We start from the raw sequence: 22,681 nt of genomic DNA, 5'->3' as shown, positions 1-22,681 counted from the left end.
TCTCCCAGTTCACAAGCAGTTTACCAACCAAGGATCATTCTTAAAGAAAAGGAATGTTACAAGTAAGACAGTAGGTGTAATCAGAGCTGGAAAATCAACCGAAGGCCAAATTCTCATTAAAAAGTGAAGGTGTTGTTGACCCTTTCTTTGCCCAGAGACACTCAAGCTAATCAAAGCGATAGTCAATAAGCTGAAAGCTATCCACCTTCACACCTACCCTAGAGCATATTAGTTGGTCAGAAATATTTTAGTACAAGTATGGTGCAGTCCACTTAAAAAGTAGTATCTTCTGTTACTGACAAGAAAGAAAAGTGTAAAGTTTCAAACTTTAATGTCTTGAACCTCTCCTAGGTTGACAAGGATTCTAGAGAGACCCTCATCTCAGGCAATATAGGCTAAATATCTCTTTTGTTGTATAGTTATCATAACCAGTTTAGTTCTCCCTAATGTTCTAATTCTGTTATCACTTCCTCTCCCTTACTCTACCTCCCAAAGCCCCATCCCTAGAATAAAATTAAAAATTTATTCTTCAAACACCCATACTAATATGTCAATTTGGATCTCTTTTTAGTGCAAACTCCAGGACCTATTGGTAAGTTGCCTATTTATATATAACAATTCATATATATCACTCAAATTCATAATAGATAGCATAACATTTTTCTAGTAATGATTATAGTAGCTTGTCTATAATCATCAGAAGAATATTCCAAAGCAAAGGTGCAATAGAGAGAATCTGGGGGAGGATATAAGAAATGAGAAAGAAGACAAAAGAAGGATAGCCAACAGAGTGGAAAAAAAGTGACATGAGAGAAAAAAGATGGGGAAAAGCAGAAGGAAAGGAATACAATAAAGATTTTACTTCAAACACCTGTAGTAGTCAAGGGCAAGAATGAAGTGGTTCTCCTTCCAACTAAAACAGGGTTACAAGTCTCCTAGAATAAGATCTGATTTTTATGGAGAGGATATAGTCCAATAAAAATATTTAATCCTGAAGACTGGGATTTAGTAATTCTGGGACATTATTTAACTGTCCCCTTTGGAAAACATCAATAGTATGTGTGTTTATCATGTTCAACAACCACAGTAATTTATGTTTGTTTCTATTTTTAGTGCAATATACTGGGCCCAATGGTAAGTCCCTTATCTATCTTTTTCCTCTGGTGTACTCTGATCTTCTACAGTGTATAGATGGCCTATCTCCAGTCCCAAATGTAACCATTACCATAAGGATAGTGTGTTTTTAGGCATGTTTCCATGCATCCCAGTTTCCACTTGCTGAGAATTCTCCAGGGTTATTTTTTTAAAGAAAAAAGTAAGAACATTTCCCCAGTAATGGTCAGAATGGCTTCCATAGCAATACAGAATTTTCTAAAGTAAGAGAAAGAATAAGGGTAGCTTTCCATTTCTGAAGTGCTTTGTAGTTCATAAAGGGCCTACTCAAACACAACAGAGATAATATAAAGAAAATGAAAAACGGAAAGCAAATTTTAAAAACAAATGTAAAAGACGGAAAAAACAAATTTAAATAAACTGAGGTCTGATCAGGTTTCCTCCTCGTTTCCTAGGAAAGGTATACCAGGGAATACTACTAAGGATCCAACGTACCCTGAGTTCTCCAACCTTCTCTCTCAATGCCATTTTCCTCATGTCCTATCCTGTCCACCTGCCCCAAATACCCAACACACACACACACACACACACACACACACACACACACACACAGCTTCAGGGAACAGGATATGACAGGAGGTGGGCTGCCAACTACAGGAACTGGCAGATGCGTCAGGTATTCACAAACCATAAGTGAAAGACAGTGAAAGGTAAACTCATATTGTGACTAGCCAGGGCAAAAACAGTGTCAAATTCTAGAATATCAAAACAAACTTTGGTTCATTGGGAATTCTGAGTCTGGAAATTAAGTGATAACATTCCAGAGTGTAAGCTAAACAAGAACATTATCAGAAGGCAAGTCAGATGTACTCAAACATTCCTTCAACTAGGTGAGCTCTTGTATCAGAAACTGAGCTGAGGCCTGGAGACAAAGTCATGAATAAAAAAGAGAAAGATTTGGCTGATCTCTTGCGACATGGAATTTACAGTCCTATAAGACACCTTAAGGAAAGGAACTCAAAACATGGAGAGGGCAGGCAGTCTCCCACACAACCACACTATGACCACTAAAACTGGATGCTGCCTGCTCTAAACACTGGTTCTAAATACCTTCCTGTTATAAATGAACATAAGCCATCATTTCTCAACTATTCTCCTAAATCAGGGTTTCCTTTCTCAGTACTCTTAATTATCACCAAGACTTACAGCCTTAGAAGTTCTCAAAGGGGCACCTGGGTGGCTCAGTCAGTTAAGCGTCTGACTTGGGCTCAGGTCATGATTTCACAGTCTGTGAGTTCAAGCCCCGTGTCAGGCTCTATGCTGTCAGTTCGGAGCCTGGAGCCTGCTTTGGATTCTGTATCTCCCTTTCTCTCTGCCCTTCCCCATTCATGCTCTGTCTCTCTCTGTCTCGCAAAAAATGAATAAATGTTAAAAAAAAATTTTTTTTAAGTTCTCATAATTCTTATAAGGGAGAAACCATAAACCCGCTCACCTCAGAGGACCTCACTGAGGCTAAAGGAAGGGTTTCATTTGGCCCAAAGTCCCCAAATAACTACCATGTGCCTGAGAATCTATATGGGTACATGGATTCCCTTTCCCTTTTCTTTCCTGCATAATCCCCTCTCCCCTATGTGTAAACACTTAAAACAAAGAGTAATATATAAATGAAAATTATACTTCTACATTTATTCATTCCTAGCTTTCCCTTAAATTACAGGTCATTTGGAGAAAATGAAAAATGCACTGATTATTTTTTTTAATGAACAAAAATGAGTGCTTCAGATGGGAGTAGTAAAAAAAGAAAGGAGTGGGAAGAAAACTTTTCAGATCAACTAAACAGTTAGGTGGGAAAAAGAGATAAATGAAAATGAAAATGACAAAAGTGCACAGAAGTACAAATTTAAGACATTATGAACCCCTAGAAAGTTCAAGCATTTACCACCCCAGAAAGGAGTGGAATGGAAGGAGCACAGCCACTCTCCTGGCCCAGACCAGCAGAAGGAAGCCTGAGGATGCAAAGCACAGAGGTGGGAGCTTAAGTCCAGACATCACAATGAGCTAACAGGCAGGTTTTACAGCTCCCTGCATCCTCTCTACAGTTACCCTTTTTAAGCCCATCATAGGAGAACTGAGTTCACTTAGTTCTACACACACTAATTTCTCTCTTTTCTTTCCCTTCCATTTTTCCACCAGTGGAAACTTCAGAAATGACCAGTAAGTTCCATACCTGCTCCTATATAATAGTTTCCTTTGGCTTCCTACAGGGTCTACAATCCTTTACTTCTGTCTCGTAGGTAAAGACTTTCAGGTTTCTCCATCATTTGCTTATTCTACTACCTAGCTGCACCCCCACCCAAGGAATGAATGAATTAAGGGGAATACAGGGGCGCCAGGGTGGCTCAGTCGGTTAAGCATCCGACTTCGGCTCAGGTCATGATCTCGCGGTTCATGAGTTCAAGCCCCGCGTCAGGCTCTGTGCTGATGGCTCAGAGCCTGGATCCTGTTTCAGATTCTGTGTCTTCCTCTCTCTCTGACCCTCCCCCGTTCATGCTCTGTCTGTCTCTGCCTCAAAAATAAATAAACGTTAAAAAAAATTTTTTTAAAAAAAGAAGGGGAATACAAACCCCACTTAATAACCCAAACTACTGTGAATAATATATATTGTATAAATAAAAAAATCGGATGAAAACATCTGAAGTTTATTATGACTTGTCAACAAAGGAGGGAGGACATTTGTACGAGTGTGTGGATATGTGAAAGTTTACACAGGATAGCAGAAATAGGGAGAAGAAAAGTAAAAACAGCAGTTTAAATTACCAGTCCCCTGTAGGATTTTAAGCAGTTACCAGTCACTGCAAAGGGGAAGAGAAAAATCATCTCCCTTTCCTGAGGCCTCTCAGACTAAGCAGGAGGCAGAATCCCACAAGGCATGATGGCAGCTGTGTTCCCCAGCACTGTGCACTGCAATACCTATAAGGGTTTGATGCTCCCTCCGTGAGCATTTCTGATATTCCCTCTCAGAAAACTAGCAGAAAACTAATTTCAGCAGCCTTTCCTCACTAACATCTCTCTTTGTTTTTCAGCTACAGAATCCTCTCGTAAGTCTCCTTTCATGATGGAACTCAATTACCTCCAGCAGTGTCTAACAGACCTACTTGAACAAAAATGTGTCCATCCACATTGGGATCGCAATAGTTCAAAGCTCCTATTTCCTTGACCCCTATTTTTCCATTACTCAGAATTCCACTAGGTTATTAATAAGTTTCTAAAATGTTCACTGAGTCACATAACAATTAAAGAACAGAGAAAAAAGTTTCTCCATGGCTCTAAAGACTGTCAGGGACCCTCTCTATATAGAAGGAGAAAAAAATGAACAGGGAAAACAAAGATACAGATAATATTTCTGTTTACCAGCTGGGTCACCTATTCAAGCAGTTAGTAAGTTGTATATTTGTTTCTTTGCTGTGCACTTATCAAAGTCCAGTGATATATATTAAAACTTGAGTTCAAGTATAGGAACTTTAAACTCATTTTCTTAGCTTTTGCTTCTCCATTAACCAGAATTCCACCAGCTGATTTTAAGTTTTCTGGAAAGTTCAGATACGCCTGATCAGAAAACCTTTTCAAGCAGTTACATCACTAGAAAATTTACCAATTTCTACATCACTAGAAAAAAATGAATAGGACAGTAAATGAGGAGGGTGCAATAAGAAATCTTTCTGCTTATTTTTCAGTGGAATCAACTCCTCACACAAACAGTAAGTCTTGTGTTTTCATTTAATTCTGTCACAGGGTTCAATTGGTTTCTAGTGAGGTCCAAGACCTCTTTATCTGGACATGATGGTATGCGAAGGGCTTGAGGTAACTCTTGGCCCCTTGCTTCTCTCATTGTCAAAGTCCCTCTGAGTTATTAATGATGTACTAGAAAGTTCTAACACTACTGAATTATATAAACATAAAGAGGAAAGAAAAAAAGTTTTGCTTCGTTATAAAGACCATCAATGAGAGGCGATCTACAGAAAAGGAAAAAATGATGTAAGAAGAACAGTTTTTCATTTGGAAATGAAAATTTTATGATTTACATACAAAATAAAGATCAGAGGGGAACATTTCCCAGAAGTTAAAAATGACATGTTATAAGGGACTTGACAAATTGAAAAACTGGATGAGGAAAAAAAGAGAAGGAGATAACAATTTTCTCTGTTCTGTTTTCCAGAGGGAGCAGTTCCACCTACCCTCAGTAAGTCTTTCCATGTTTCCTCCACTGTGGGGTCCTATAACTTCTTGCTCTGACAATGTTGGCATTTCTGGACATGGGTACATACTTCCTAAACTACTTGCCTTCCCGTCGCCAAATCCCATGGTTATTAATGCTTTTTGGAAAGTTCAAATCCTGCTGATTTATATTAAAAGTAAATGAAGACCAAAGGGTACATTGTCCCTGTTGTTATAATGACCTAGTGAACAAGAACTCTCTACACAGAGAGGAAAAAAATAGTGAGAGAGAAAAGGCTTGTAAAGATACTTCTCTGTCTTTCAGCTGGTCCACCACCTTCAGTGCACAGTGGTAAGTTCGGTCTGTTCTTTTACTGTTTTCTGTTGTTGTTGTTGTTCTTTATGAGGCCTATGAACCTGTAATTACCCTACTCATTTCTCATCCCTGTGCAGCCACCTGAGACTCATAGTTCTCATCTTCCTTTGCTTTCTGCTTATCCTGTGAAGTAAACTTACATTTACTTAATATCAAGCGTATGTTTACTTTGCATCTCCTCAGTGATAAGAACTACATAGGTGCTTTAACTATTACATGATATCCCATTTAATCCTTGGGGTTAATCAATTGATCTCTTTGTAATGGGTAAGAAACTGAAGCCACATACTTACCTAAGAACACGCTCACTGAACAACAGTTTGAACCAAGAGCTGTGTGACTACCAAACTTCTTCACCACACAAATATGCTTCCCTAGAAAGATACTTGTTCCTTTCAAACAATTATTCACTGATATCTAATTTGTTGTTTAAGGTTTGCCCTTGGCACCAATAAGTAAGTATTATATTTGTTTCTCTACTATAGTTCTCTGTGCAGTCTTCTTCAAAGTCTAAGGAACTTTGTTCTGTTAAAGTGATTTGAGTTTCTCACTGCTCTTGCATTCTGGGTAATAAGCTGTTACCCAGCTTCCCCCTATTTAAGAAATTTAAGAAACAATTTAAGAAAATACTGATTAAAAGAAAAGGAGTAAAGTAGCATTGGTTGACAACAACAAAAACCTGAAAAATACTAAAAACCCTGAAAAAAAATAGCAGGGGTAGGCAAAAAGTTTGAGACAGGAAGTCCAAAAGGATGTTTAAATGGAGAGAGATTTTTGAGTGTTCCCTGAAAGTATGCTTTCTCGTATGTCTACCCAAGTCCTCCCCTCAGAGACACCAGTGGAATGTATTAGATAATACTATGTTTTCTCTATTTAAGAAAAATTAATGGATATTTTTTTGCTTTTTTTTAGTGATTTCACAAAGAACCTCAAGTAAGTTCTTTACTTCTCAGCCTGTCAAATATGAGACCTTTTCTGAGCACAGATATTATATTTTTAAAGTGCACCAAGGATTGAGATTCATGTCTCCATACTTTTTGCTTTCACATTACCCACAGGCCTCCCAATTAGAACTGCAAGACAATCTTTTCGATTCATAACTGTAGGAGTTCCCATTACTTCAGTTATTAACTCAACTTCCCAGGAAACCAATACCAACAGTGACTCAATATTTAAACCAGATCAAGTACTGCCAACAAGGTGGTATTTAACATAGAAGTCGCCTTTAACACTATGTCCTACATTCTATAATTCAAATCTGGTCCTCATATCTATGTTACAAATGATTTTTATATAATACCAATATCCCTTGGGGTTCCTCAGACTGGAATTAAGTCACATTAATATTAAAACCCCAAGATTTAATTCAGACTAATATTCAGATGCCAACAGAGCCCAGGCAGGTAATGAAAATGAACAGGTGAAGAACACCACCTGGGAATAGTGGAAAGATCATGTACAGTCTAAAGAGGGTGGCTGCCACTCAGCTCCAGCCAGTTTCTCCACACAAGAACACATATCTAGAGCATTTGAAATTTTTCAATAATGTCAGGACACATTTGGAACTGTTAACATAGACATTCTACACATTCTTTCTGAGTCCTGAGAAAGGAAGATGACCAGCTACACAGTCTCACTGACAGATGAAAATACTGAGCCCATGGAGTCAATGACGCAGACCCAAGGATGAGGTTGGAAACCTCAGATGTCCATGTTTGAGAACAGACCCTACAACTGTGAACACTTGAGTTCAGCAGAAGGGATTATTGGTTTCGCAGCCAGAAATTATAATCCAGAAGCTAAACTGAAATAATTTAGTGTCTTTTTTCAGTGGAGGCACCAGAAAGGGTAGAAGGAAAGAATTTTAAAATCCAAAACCCAAGGGATTGGGAGAGGGAAAACAGGTAGAACAAAGGCACTAAAGGATAGTGCCTTCTTTCGGGCTGTTTTGGTCTTGGCTGCTATGTATTTTTATCATTAAAAGTACACAGCAGAGCTTAAGCATAAAAAGAGGTCCTATGGGGTAGAATGATTTCCAAGGGGGCAGAAACTGAATAGGAAAACATTGTAAGGAAAAACGAACATTAAGTTCTTGGCATTTTGTTGAGAAAATTTAAACAGGAAAAAAAGGAAAAACACAAATGTAGGAATAAAAAAGGAACTTACCTACATACACAGTAAAAATTTTTTAATCATAAAAGAATACACTAAAAAACTCTATGGGAATACATTAAAAACAAAATTACCAATTAAAAAAATACATGAATTACCAAAACTGACTCAAAGAAATATAAAACCCCCAAATTATCCATAATTAGAAAATAAAATGAACAGTGAGTCAAATAAACTTTCACCTAAAAAGCCCCAGAAAAGATAGTTTTACAGGGAAGGACTTTCAAGGAACAAATTTTCAAGGAACAAATCATTCCTATATTTGGAACTGTTCCAAAGAATACAAAAGAAATGAAACTCACTTCAACTCATTTTATGATGTTGTTATTCCTTAATTTCAAAGCAAGGCAAAGATTGTAAGAAAAAAATGCATAGACATTTTTTACTTAGAAACACAGATACAAATTTCCTAAATAAACAGTGCAATGTTACACCGATCATAAACACAGTGATACAGAATTTATTTTTAATGACTCATAACTATGATAGAAATTGTAGAAAATTTATCAATAAATTCACTAAATTCATGGATAAAAAAGAAAAGGTATGATCATTTATAAAAATAAAGAAAAATTATTGTATAAAATTCAACACAGAATCCTAACCAGAATTCTTTTTGGAAGAAATAAAAACTTTCTTAAAAGGGAATAGATAAGAACTTCTTTAATCTAATTAAGGAGATCTATTCCTTTATCATTCTTAAGAATTCTAAAAAACAAGGGGTGCCTAGGTGGCTCAGTTGGTTAAGCATCTGACTCTTGATTTGGCTCAGGTCATGATCTCCCGGTTTGTTGGATCAAGCCCCATGTCAGGCTCTGTGCTGTCAGCTTGGGATTCTCTCTCTCCCTATCTCTCTGCCCCATTCCTGCTCTTTCTCTCTCAAAATAAATAAATATATAACAAAAAAAATTCTAAGAAATAAAATTTTAGAAGCACTGCCACTCAAGTCAAAATCAATAACAAGATGACTACTACCAATTTATACCAGCCTGTGCAATAAAATAAAGGCAAAAGATATAAAGACACAAAGAGAAGGGAGAAATTCATCATTATTTTCAGATTATGATTATCTGCATAAAAACTACAAAAAATGAACAAACTACTAATACTTAATATGAAGTCAGCAAAGTTGCTACATAACAAAACAGCAAACAAAACTTAAGACATTGTTTATGCCAGCAACAGCAATTCAGAAAACAGAATTTAAAAACAAAATTATACCATTCACTAAAGAAGCAAAATATAAATCTCCTAAGAATAAACTTCTAAAAAATGTGTTGTCTTATAGAGAGAGCATGACAAATATTGAGAAAGCAAACTGAACCCCTTGTTTTTTAACCTAGCCAGGTCAGTCATTTTGCCTGAGCACTTGACATTACACAAGATGAAAAAATCTTATATCCTGAGATAAACTGAGAGAGAAATATGGGGAGGTAAGAAAAGTAGGCGAATGGAAGGAAGAAGGAAGTAAGGAAGAAGGAAAAAAGGGAGGGACAGAAGAGAAGCCATCCATCCAACTGGTCTTGTCTACTCTTAAATAGCTCAGTTTAGCACAAGGACCTAAAATAAAACTTTAAGCCCATTTGCTCTATACTGCTGCCTCCCTAATGGAAATAATTTTAGTGCTGACTTTAACAATGTCAATACATATAGATGGGTAGTGACCTTTGTCAATATATAATTATAATGCAGAATTCATTTATTTGCTAATGATAACAATGAGAAAGCTGACTACAACTTTGTAGATTGTTCCCCTTATATTCCTGCTGTATCTTTTATTTATGTGAGCAGTTCTTCTGAATCAAGTCTCCCTCCAAGCATTGCAACTTGAAAGAAAGAAAGAAAGAAGAGGAAGATATTTCTAGGCGTTCACTTTGCCTCTAGCTTTTGACAATACCTTTAAAAAACATAATATAAGACCTGAAAATAGATAAACTATTTTTAAAGACAGGGAAATTCAACAACATATAAATGTTAATTCTCCCCCAACTAATTTGTAATTCAATAAATTCAAATAAAATCACCAACAGGATTTTTTGTGGATCTTGACAAATCCATTCTATAATTCATATAAAAGAGAAAAACAATCCAAGAATAAATCACATATTTATAAACATGAAGTTCCCAAGAGGGAAGGCTCACCCTAGGTATTTCATTTGATTATCAAGTCATTTAAAACACTATAGTGATTGAATGCATCTGGTCTTAGCATAAGAAAAACTAATCAATGGAGGTATACTAACCAGTGGGGGTAAAGGAGAGTGACGTCAGCAAAATGGCAGCAATGAAATTTCTAGCACTTGTCTCTCCAGAAACAGCAATGTGAACAATTATCCACATATGAGAATACCTTCAAGAAGCCAAGGATTCCAGATGAGGGACTACAGCACCTGGGTAAAGTACAGAAATTAGACTCACTGAGGAAGGAAGGAGAGACAGATTCACATTACTCACATCATCCCTCTTTCATGCACAGGTGGCCCAGCAGAGAGGGAGACACTTAGGGGAGGAGAGTCCTCAGGTCCTCAGCTCACTCTGGCACACACCAACGAACTCCTATGGCATCAAGCTCCTGATAAACTCCCATGAATCAGACTCCCCACACACCCCAGCACTGGTGAGCTCCTGTGGCCTGAGACTCCAGGACAGCCTTATCACTGAGCCATTTCCCTTCGACCCCAGCTGCCACACCCAGTCCCATGAAACCAGGCTCCAAGCCCATTCCTGTACTGGACCAACATCCACGGACTAAGACGCTAGACATAACTCAATGGTTACCAGTGCCTGATTGGTAGCTATGGACACAGGATCTAGATCTGCCCATGCTGACCCAGGTCACAGTCCCTTCATCACATTCAAGGACCAGGCCCAGGCTTGCTCCCACAGACCCAGGTACCTGGCTGGTCTCCATGTACCCAAAAACAGGCTTACCTATCTGCTGACCCATGAACCAGATCTGCTTTCTTGAAAACTCTAGCAGCAAGTCTGCTCATGGCATCACAAGCAGGCCTACCCAGAATCTCTTAATGGCCTGAATGGTGGAGTTTTGCTGCCAAATCCATTCTGTAAAGACTGGAAGTGGTGCCTACTCCCTCAAATACATAGACACCAAAACAAGGCCACAACAATCATTAATCAAGAAAACATGACTCCATCAAAGGAAACTAATAAAAATCCAATAACTGACCCTAAAGAAATGACAATCTATGTACTATTTGACAAAACATTCAGAATAACCATCTTAAAGAAATTTAGTGGACTATAGAATAGACAACTACTGAAAATAAGAAAACAATGCATAAACAAAGTGAGAAATTCAACAAAGTAATAGAAACCATTTTTAAAAAAACAACTTGGAGCTGAAGAAAAAATTGAACTGAAGAATTCAATACAGAGGCTCCGTAAGAATTCAGCCAAGTAGAAGGTAGAATAGTGAACTAAAAGACAGGTCATTTGAAATCATCCAGTCAGAAGAGCAAAAAAAAAAAAAAAAAAAAGAATGAAAACTAGTGAAGAAAGCCCACCTGAATTACTGACAGGACACAAAAGAAACAATCTGCACATTCTTGGAGTCTCAGAAAAAGAGGGGGGAAAAGAGCAGAAAGCTTATTTAGAGAAATAATGACATAAAACTTCCCAATCTGGGAAGAAATTTGGAAATCCAAATTCATGAAGCTAGTTAGTCACCTCAAAATTTCAACCCAAAACATTCTTGTCCAAGGCACATTATTTACAGATATCTAAAATCAATACTAAGAATTTTATTTAATTTTAAACTATGATGGCTTTATTTTTTTAAGTTTATTTATTTATTTTTGAGAGAGAGAGAGAAAGAAAGAGCAAGGGAGGGTCAGAGAGAGAGTAGAGGGAGAATCCCAAGCAGGATATGCATCACCAGCACAGAGCCCAATGTGGGGCTCAAACCCATGAACCATGAGCCTGTGCCAGTTGGATGTTCAACTGGCTGAGCCACCTAGGCACCCCAATACTAAGAATTTTAAAAGCAGCGAGAGAAAAAAACGGAATCCTCCTAAGGCTTTCAATTAATTTCTCAGCAGAAATCTTTCAGGCCAGGAAAGTAGATTGATATATTCAAAGTGCTAAAAGGAAAACACTGCAAACCAGAATACTTTACACAGCAAAGTTGCCTTTTAGGAATGAAGAAGAGAGAAAGACTCTCAAACAAAAATGAAGGAGTTCATCACTACTATATCTGACTTACAAGAAATTCTGAAAGGAATCCTTCAGGGTGAAATGAAATGCTACTTATTAGTAATACTAAAATATAAGACACTCTGATAAAGTTAAGCATGTAGCCAAATTCAGAATATTCTATTACTAATACATTGTGGTGTGTTAATCACTTAAATCTAGTATAAAGTTTTAAAGGATAAAAGTATTAAAGTAACTGTAGCTACAATAATTCGTTATGGGTATGCAATATGAAGAAGTTAATTATGATATCAAAAACATAAACTATATGAGAAAATAAAAAGATAGAGTTTTGTACAGGATTGAAAATATCAGCTTAAAATAGAATGCTATAAAATGTTTTATGTAAGCCTCATGATAACCATAACGCAAAACCCTACAGTATATTCATAAAAGATAAAGAGAAGGGGGATCAAATCATACCACTTGGGAAAATTTTCCATTCACAAAGAAAGACAGCAAAAGAGGAATACAGAAATAAGGGGCTTAAAAATAAAACAGCCAAAAAACCAGTAAGATGGCATTAGTAAATCCTTACCTATCGATATTTACCCTAAATATAATTAGATTCAATTCCTCAATAAAGAAGCAGAAATGATTAAGAAAGTAAGACCCAAGTATATGCTACTTATAAGAAACTCACTTCACCTTTAAGGATACACTTAGGCTTACAGTGAAGGATGACAAAAGACATTACATGCATGAGGAAATCAAAAGAGAACAGAGAGGTAGCTGTACCTCTATCAGACAAAATAGACTTTAAACAAAGACTATAACAAGAGACAAAGAAGTTCATTATATAATTATAAAGTGATCAATTCTTCAAAAGGATATAACAATTATAAATATATATGCACCAAACTTTGGAGTAGCTAAATATATTCAGCAACTATTAACAGATATTAAGCAAATACTAAGAGGGAGAAATTGACAATAATACTATAATAGTAGGGGACTTCAACACCTCACTTTCAAAGTGGAAAGATCATACACAGACTGAAAATCAATAAGGAAACACTGGATTTGAAATAATATCTTAGACTAATGAACCCAACAAACATATACAAAACATTCCACCCAACAGCTGAATAAACATTCTTCTCAAGTGCACACATATATTCTCCAGATATATAGGTCACATCTTAGGTCACAATTTAAGGCTTAGCAAACACAGAACACTGAATCATATCAAATACCTTTTCCAGCCAAAATGCTGTGAAAGTAGAAATCAACACTAAGGGGAAAACAAGAAAATTCACAAATGTGTGGACATTAAACAACAGGCTGCTGAATAATCAATGGGTCACAGAAGAAATTGACAGGCAAACCAAAAAATATCATAAGACAAAAAGTAGAAAAACAACATATCAAAATTTATGAGATGCAGCAAAAGCAGTTCTCAGGGGGAAGTTTCATAATGAAAAACACCTATGTTAAGAAAACAACCCACAAATAACCTAACTTTCCACCTCAAAGAATTACAGAAAGAACAAACTAAGCCAAACTTAGCAGAAGGGAAGAAATACTAAAGATAAGATCAGAAATAAATAGAGACCAGAAAAACAATAGAGAAGACCAAGGAAACTAAGAGCTATTTTTCTGAGAAAATAAACAAAATTGACAAACTATTGGCTAGAATAGTGAAAAAGACTCAAAATCAGAAATGAAACAGGAGCCATTACAACTGAAACCACAGAAACACAAAGATCAGAAAAGACTACTATGAATATTTATATGTCAACAACTGGATAACCTAGCAGAGGTGGATGCTACTAGAACCATACAACCCACCAAGACTGAAACAGGAAGTAATAACATTTGAACAGACCAATAATGTGTAAGGAAACTGAAGCAGTAATCAAAACCTCCCAACAAAGAAATGCCCAACACCTGATTGTTTCATTGGTCAATTACATCAAACACTTAAAAAGAGGTGACACTAATCTCTCTCAAATTCTTTCCCAAAAGATGAAGTGGAGGAACACTCAAATTTTATGAGGCCAGCATTAACCTCACAACAAAGCCAAATGAAGCCACTATAATAAAAGAAAACTACAAACCAATATCCCTGATAAAAAAGATGCAAAAAATCTAAACAAAATACTAGGAAACTAAATTCACCATCACATTTATAAGATCATACACCATGATAAGGTAGGATTTACCCCTAGGACATAAGGATGGCTCAACACATACAAACCAATAAATGTGATACATCTCATTAATAGAATGAAAGATAAAAATCATATGATCATCTCAAGAAATGCAAAATAAAAAAAAGCATTGGATGAAATTCACCATCCTTTCATAATAAAAATTCTCAGCAAATTAGATGTAGAAGAAATATACCTCAACATAATAAAGGCCATATAGGAAAAACCGCAAATAACAACATACTCCGTAGTAAAAGGTTGAAAGCTTTTCCTCTAATATCAGGAATAGGGCAAGAGTGCCTACTGTCACCACTCCTATTCAGTGTAGTGCTGGAAGTCCTGGCCAGAGTGATTAGCTAAGGATAAGAAATTGAAGGCATTCAAATTGGAAAGGAAGAAGCAAAACTGTCTTGCATGTATAGGATATGATTTTATATACAGAAAACCTTAAAGACTCCACTGAAAATCTGTTAAAACTAATAAACTCAGTAAAGTTGCTGGATACAAAATAAACACACAAAATCAGTTGCATTTCTATACACTAACAATGAAACATCTGGAAAAAATGAAACAATCCCATTTACAATAGCATCAAAAACAATAAAATACTCAGGGATAAGTTTAAGCAAGAATGTCAAAGATCTGTTCTAAAAATTACAGGATGCTGATGAAAGAACTTGAAGAGGACATAAATATATGGAAAAATATCATGTGTTCACACACTAGAAGAATTAATATTGTTAAAAGTCCATACTACCCAAAGCCATTTATAGAGTCAATGCAATTCCTATCAATTTTCCAATGGCAATTTTCCCAAAAATAGAAAATACAATTCTAAAATTTGTATGGTACCACAAAAGACTGTGAATAACCAAAGGAATCCTGAGTAAGAAGAACAAAGCTGAAAGGCATCACATCTCCTGATTTGAAACACTGTTACAAAGCTATAGTAATCAAAACAGTATGTTGTGGCATAAAACACTGACCAGTGGAATAGAATTGAGAGCCCAGAAATAAACCCGGTCATATACAGCTATCTAATATTTGACAAGAGAGCCAAGAATATTCAAAAGCAAAAGGATAGTCTCTTCAATAAATGGTGCTGGGAAAACAACATATCCACATGCAAACTAGACTGCTACCTTACCTCATTTGCAAAAATAAACTCAAAATTGATAAGAACAAACACTGTAAAATTATTAGGAGAAAATCAAGGGAAAAACTCCTTAACACAGACAAAATAAAAAGGTGGAAATACACCAAATTAAAAGGCTACTGCATAGCAAAAGAAACAATCTGCAAAATGAAAAGGCAACTTATAGAATTAGAAAAAAAATACCTGCAAACCCCCTAGTTGATAACAGATTCATTTCATTCATATATCTCATGTATTATATAGAAATCAACTCAATAGCAAAAATTCTGATTTAAAAATGAGTAGCAGAATTGAATTGAGATTTTTTCAGAGAAAACATACAATGGCTAGCAGGTACATGAAAAGATGTTCAATATCACTGTGATGCAAATCAAAAGTACAATGAGATATCATCTCACATCTGTTATAATGGCTATTATGGTAAAGAAAAGAAACAAGTGTTAGTGAGGTTATGGAGAAAAGGGAACCTTGTCCACTGTTGGTAGTTCACACTATGAGGTTCCTAGAAAATTAAAAACAGAACTACAATATGATCCAGCAATCCTATATCCAAATATATATCTGAAGGAAATAAAATCATTATCTCAAAGAGATATCTGTACCCTTATGTTCACTGCATGTGGTACTGTAAGGGTCATTTACAATAGCTAAGACATGGAAACAATCTCAGTGTCCATCAACAGATGAATGGGTACATATATATTACCATTTATGATACCATTATAAATTTTAGAATTGTGGTCTATGCACACGCGCACACACACACACACACACACACACACACTGAAAAATTATTCAGCCATTAAAAAAGAATATCCTGCCTTTTGTGACATGGATGGACCTTGAGGGCATTATGCTAAGTGAGATAAGCACACAGAAAAAGACAAATACTATATGTTCTCATTTATATGTGGAATCCAAAAAAGCTGAATTCAGAAGTATAGAGTAGAATAATGGTTGCCAGAGGCTGGAGTGTGGTTGGAGAAATAGGGAGATGGTGGTCAAAGGGTACAAACTTCCAGCTGTAAGATGAATAAGTTCTGGAGATCTAATGTACAGCATGGTCACCAAAGTTAACATTATTGTACTGTATACTTGAAAATTGTTGAGCTCTTAAATGTTATCACCACACACACACACACACACACACACACACACACAAAGGGTAATTATGTGAGGGACTAGAAGTATTAACCTTATTGTGGTAATCTCACCACAATGTGTATGTGTATTAAGCCACCACATTGTACACCTTAAACCTACATGTTTATATGTCAACAATATCTCAGTGAAGCTGGAAAAAAAATCAGTGAGACAAAATCAAAAACCCAGAGATAGATCCTTATTGTATGAGAAAGTTGAGCTCATAACAGATGAAGAATTCAATAATTAGTCTCAGGTCAAAAGATGTTCTACCTCATACTTTCCTAAAGTAAATCCAGCTGAATTAAATACCTAAATATCTATTACCATTTAAGAAAACACAATAGAATTGATATATGACTCAGATAGGAAGGAGGCTTCCTTCTAAAATACCCAGAAAAAAAGGTAAAATAAATGTTGACTAACAAAAACTCAAAACTTCTTATGGACCAAACACAGTACAAACAAAGTTAAAAGACAAGAGGGAGTTGGTTGAGAGAAAATTTTTGCAGTGTGCATAGTTATCAATGTTATACAGCATTAAGAATATAAATGAAATCTCACAATCGGTAAGAAAAATAAATTACATGACTTAAGGACAAGAATAAACAGTTCACAAAATAGGGAAATTGAATGCCTAATAAACATAAATTGCCAAATCTCATTAATGATCAAAAATACAACATGAAAATGAGATATTGCTTTTCTCAAAATATACTGGCCAAAATTTTAAAGCTTGACAAGATCAAATATTTATTGAGATATGTGGTTAAGTGTCAACTCTCTCTGAACAGCAATTTGTCAATATCTAAATTAAATCTAAAGCATACTCTGAATTCTACTTCTGGGTATAAACACTAAAGTCATACATATGTACATAAAATGTCACATACAAAGATGTTTGTTGTGACTTTTTAATAATCAAAAGTCAAAAATAAATTAACATATGTATGCTGATAGGATAATACACAGCAGCTTAAAATGAACTAACTACGTATCTATGTGTACATAAGCAACATCTCAAATCATACTGTTGAATGAAACAAACCAGATGCAAAATGACATCTCTTGATACAAAATGATACTAAAAGATGACACGCAAATTAAAGCAAAAATATTCAAACCCACCATATTCCTTAAGTATCCACATATATATGAAAGTACCTTTAAAAATAATTGGATATACATTGAACTCATAATTGAGGGAAGAAAATGAACCTGGGGTTGGTGATTCAAAGGAATTTTATCCATCCCTGTATTATTTTCTTTCTTAGAAGAAAAGTTGGGAACAAATATGACAAATGTTACATGATAGGTAGTATGATTATTGATTCCTGAGGTATTATTATTTTTTACAATATCTCAAAGAGAAGGCAGGTCATCATGAAAAAGCCACTGATCTTCAGAGTGCCTCAGGGTGCTGGGTCCAAGAAAAATAAAATTTTCATACTCTGCACTGATACTTATAACCTGAGCTCCAAAACAGCACAGATTCAGTTCAGTCTCATAACACTACTTCAGTGAAATTGCTGCTTACTCAACGGTAAACAAGAATACACACACACACACACACACACACACACACACACACACACACATTCTTACACACTCAAGGAACAGTTTTCACCATTAGCACAATCCAAGTTCATACATAGAAAACAATAATCTAGAAGCGCCTGGGTGGCTCAATCGGTTAAGCGTCCTACTTCAGCTTAGGTCATGATCTCATGGCTTGTGGATTCGAGCCCCGCATCAGGCTCTGTGCTGACAGCTCAGAGCCTGGAGCCTGCTACAGATTCTGTGTATCCCTCTCTCTCTGTCCCTCTCCTGCTCATGCTCTCTCTCAAAAATAAACAAACATTAAAAAAATTTTTAAAAAGAAAGAAAGAAAACAATAATCTTTGTGGGTTTTCCATTCTTACATGTAGTTTGATTACTTGGAATCATAGTGTATCAGATATCTCCTTTTCAAATCTCACTTTGTCATGTGACCTCTGCTTTGTTTTTTTCATACGTGGCCCTTTTAATGATTTCCTAGAAAAAAAGAACAAGCTGCCCCAAATGTGTATTAATTATTTCAACTCTTGCTAGATTTAAAACAAAAAACAAAAAAAACAAAAACATAACTTGGAACTTATTGTTCCTGGTCTGATTAAGTTTTCAAAATCTTACAGCTGAAAACCTTCCAGGGCTTAGGCACAAAACGTCATATGATCACCCCTCTCCCAGCAGTCTCTTCTGCTCACCCTCATACATCTTATAGCAGAGATCACTGTGTGCCTTCAAATACCCCATACCTGTTTCGCCCGCAAGGCACAGAACCTTCTTAATGGGTGCTTGAAGAGAACAGAGGGAAAGGGGGAGCAACCTGATGCTGGCTACAGTAGGGAGAATTTCTCCCCTGATTCAGCAAAGATTTGTTAAGTGTCTGCTCTCTCAGAGACCATGCTGAGTGTGGGGTTTGATGAAGAGAAGATAGAACCTGCTCTCATAGAAGGGAGTGACAGTATGGGCAAACCAAGTAAGGAACAATGGCGAGGACTGCAGAGATGGAGAATGTGGGTAGAGATTAGAAACGAAAAATGACAGAGGAGAAAGAAAGTAACTCAATTAAAATAGGTTGGGATATAACACATTTCCTGATTTCACACAATCAGAGACCTAGAGGGGAAAGGGAAAAGTGAGCTCCGTCACTGGCTCTGTATCCTTCCTTCCAGAACATTCCCAAGGCAAATGCCCCTTGTCACTACTGTTCAGTGTGTGATGCTTCTACTGGAATGACGTCAGTGAAAATGTGTTTCTGTTTCATCAGACAACCACACTAATTCGTTTGTTTGTCTTTTTTTTATTAAAGCAAGACCTGAGAAATCTAAGAGTAAGTCCCATGTTTCTCTCAATTACATTACTATCATTGGTGTTTTATGGTATGTAGAGGCCCTTTTGTGTCCTGTTTTTAGTGTGAATCTACCAAAATTTAAGATTTATATTCCTGCCTCTGGTTTTATTAATATTTCCAGCATTCTTTGCCTTCTAGCTTCTTGTTTTCTTATTCCTATTTCCAGTAACTTGTTCCATTTTCAACTATCCATGTCCATTTGGAGGCTATAATTAAAATTGGTACTTAATATGGTGGTAGTATAATAATAAATAATACTTATTCAGTAATTACAGTGTGTCAGGGACTTTATTCAGGGCCTTATATGTGCATATACATTATATCAGGTAAGTATTGTTATTCTTATTACAAAGAGAAGAAAATAGTGAAACTAAGTAACTTGCCCATGATCCCACAATTAATGAGCAGCAGAGGCTGGGAATCTAATCTGGACTCAAAAAGTCTGGCAGTGCCTCCATCCCAGTGAGAAATATGGTCACCCAGCCCTAAGATACTTATGCTTACAGGGAAAAGAGAAACCTTTCTAAAATGAACATAATGAACAGTAATTAGCCAACAAGAATCACAGTAATGATCATGATAAACCAATACAATCATCCCAAAGAAATGATGGGAAGAGAGGAATAATAATAAGAAAACAAAGCATAAGTGAGAAAAATCTTACCCGTCAATGGGTTTTTCAAAATACTTATTTAGGGGCACCTGGGTGGCTCAGTCAGTTAAGAGTCCGACTTCGGCTCAGGTCATGATCTCACGGTCCATAGGTTCGAGCCCTGCATCGGGCTCTGTGCTGACCGCTCAGAGACTGGAGCCTGTTTCAAATTCTGTGTCTCCCTCTCTCTCTGACCGTCCCCCATTCATGCTCTGTCTCTCTCTGTCTCAAAAATAAATAAACGTTAAAAAAAATATTTATTTTTTGAGGAGGGGAGGTTCAGAGAGGGAAAGAGAGAGAGAATCACAAGCAGGTTCCACACTGTCAGTGCAGAGCCTGAGGCGGGGGCTTGAACTCACGAACCATGAGATCAAGACCTGAGGTGAAAATCAGAGTCGGATGCTAAACCGACAGAGCCACACAGGCACCCGCCCCATCAGTCAATGTTTTTTTGAGAGTTTGAATTAGCAGACAGAAACCAGAAGGAAGAAATAGCATCTCCCAATGATTCCATTCTTAACCTTTCTTTCCAAAAAGGCACTCAAATTAAGAAAGACTGGGGCAGAGTGATCTGAAAGATATTTATTCTCGCATCATAGTGAATTGATTCTAAATACAGATTTGGTAGTTTCTCAAAGTCCTATTTCTAAAACTTCCAGCATAAAGTTTAAGAAGTAACTCCATTGTTCATCCAGAAACCTTTCACTCATTTATTTATTTGATTTTTTTTTCCACAGTAAGACAAGAATACCCAAGTAAGTTCTATATCTATTCATCAATTCTGGGGTTGGTTCCCATACCTGTTATATCCTTTTCTGGACATGAAAGACCCTGACATTCAAAATTCTGAAGTTTGTCTCTCCTGTTTTTGTATTAAATAACTTCCTCTAAAGTAAATGATGAATACTTTAGAAAGAAAAAAACCCATAGATGGCAGATCAAATAATGAAATGGCTAACGCTGACCTGGAATTAGAAATAATACTTCTGAACATTTTTTGTAAATTGTCACCTATAGAAAAATATGCTAGTTGTTACTACTTTCACTACTAGAGTCTTTAAATGCTTTTGGTAGAAAATTTAATGACAGAAATAAAATTGAGTTGGCAAAGTTAAATTGAGATCTTACTCATTCAAATATATATATATTTATTGAGGGCCTACCCTGTGCCAGGCACTGGGAATACAGCAGGGAGAAGAGAAGAGAGTAACTGCCCTCCTGGAGTTTGCATATGAATTTAAACATTCCTGACATGCTTCTTATTCAGTGAAGTTGAGGAGAATATAAAGAAAAAGTAGTTCATTTCTCTCCACTTCCGAAAATGGAGCTCTTGCATCTGACAAATAATGCTTTGGTAATAAAAGAGAGTATATTTCTGTCTTCACCCATTGAACAGTATCAATGACAGCCATGTTCTCTGTATCCACTTTAAGACGCTGCAATTCTAAGAAACTCCCTTTCTGTTTGATATTTCTGTTATGCACTCACTGTGGGTATTTTTCCTAAACGTAGCTGTTTCCATTTCAAAAGAAAGATTGACATTTCTATTTCTCACACCCTCTCCTCAGAATTCTACTGGAATATTTATCATTTTTCACAAAACACAAACCACAGATTGGTGGAAAAATCAATCATGTTGATTTTTTTTCCTAGTAAGCTAAAATGTCCTACCTAAAGCAAGACTTTACATGCTTAACACTCATGATAAGGACATAACAGAGATCATAAACTATTGCCTGAGGAAGGAGGCAGGAAAAGTAGGATTTATCCTCATTTCTGACTGGCTGGAGCTGCTCCTGTGCACTGATCTTTGCTTACACCTCAACCAACGTTTTGTCTCTTGGATTACTGAATAATATCTGGAAAATGAAACTGATAAAAAGAAATAATTAAGAGTGAGATGAAAATCTCTTCGGATTGACTCTACTTTTCAACAAAATACATTTTCAACTAAATATAAGGTATAAATGACAGAGAAAAGTGGGAAAATTCAGAGTAAGCAAATGAAAGAAGGGAGTAGAATGAAAATGAAAGCAAAAATATATAGAAAATAAGGCTTTTCCAGCTCTGTGGTATTCAATTTCCAAAAGAAACTGGATGATAAAAGGAAAACCAGTCAGTTCCTTGCCACTCTTTCAAAATGACTATGTTACTGGAAATGAGAGACTAAGATAACTCATGTGAAAGGCTAGAGTTTGCTTTCCCTTTTTCATTCTAGAAATTCCCGTCTGGAAACAGTATCAGTAAGATTAATGTCAATGTAAATTTTGTTATCAATATCAACCTATCCTAATAACTTGTGTTTGGATTTTAGCATATGTAGCAGTACCTATCAATAAGTTCTGTTTCTCTTCCTAAATCTGGTACAAGATGAGTTCCCAAAATAAGGAGAAAATTTTTTCTAACTCTGACCATTTCCATTCAATTCTTGTGTTTATAACTATTTCCTCTCCCTCTTGGCAACCTACTAGGTTATTACTCAATAGAAAGAATAAACATTTAACTAAGAGACTATAAAAGAAACAAATTTTGTTTTCTAAAACCAATTTCAAATAGCTTTTAATAACAAATAAAAGGAAAGATACATAAGATG

General features: G+C 36.1%; 1 protein-coding gene across 1 annotated transcript in view; it reads left to right on the top strand.

The window, feature by feature from the left end:
• TSBP1 (testis expressed basic protein 1) overlaps positions 1–22,681 on the top strand; it is a 181,847-nt gene that overhangs the window by 32,243 nt on the left and 126,923 nt on the right. Inside the window, exons 17-27 of the mRNA XM_058736135.1 lie at positions 572–592; positions 1,114–1,134; positions 3,307–3,327; positions 4,197–4,211; positions 4,848–4,871; positions 5,330–5,353; positions 5,654–5,680; positions 6,139–6,159; positions 6,617–6,637; positions 19,395–19,415; positions 20,826–20,843. Of these exons, the coding sequence (XP_058592118.1) occupies positions 572–592; positions 1,114–1,134; positions 3,307–3,327; positions 4,197–4,211; positions 4,848–4,871; positions 5,330–5,353; positions 5,654–5,680; positions 6,139–6,159; positions 6,617–6,637; positions 19,395–19,415; positions 20,826–20,843 (234 nt within the window). The remainder of the gene's footprint in view (positions 1–571; positions 593–1,113; positions 1,135–3,306; positions 3,328–4,196; positions 4,212–4,847; positions 4,872–5,329; positions 5,354–5,653; positions 5,681–6,138; positions 6,160–6,616; positions 6,638–19,394; positions 19,416–20,825; positions 20,844–22,681) is intronic.

The sequence above is a fragment of the Neofelis nebulosa genome, chromosome 6 (genome assembly GCF_028018385.1).
Source record: "Neofelis nebulosa isolate mNeoNeb1 chromosome 6, mNeoNeb1.pri, whole genome shotgun sequence".
NCBI classification, from domain to species: Eukaryota; Metazoa; Chordata; class Mammalia; order Carnivora; family Felidae; genus Neofelis; species Neofelis nebulosa.
The sequence above is the reverse complement of the archived record's forward strand: the minus strand, read 5'-3'. Positions and strand labels throughout refer to the sequence as shown.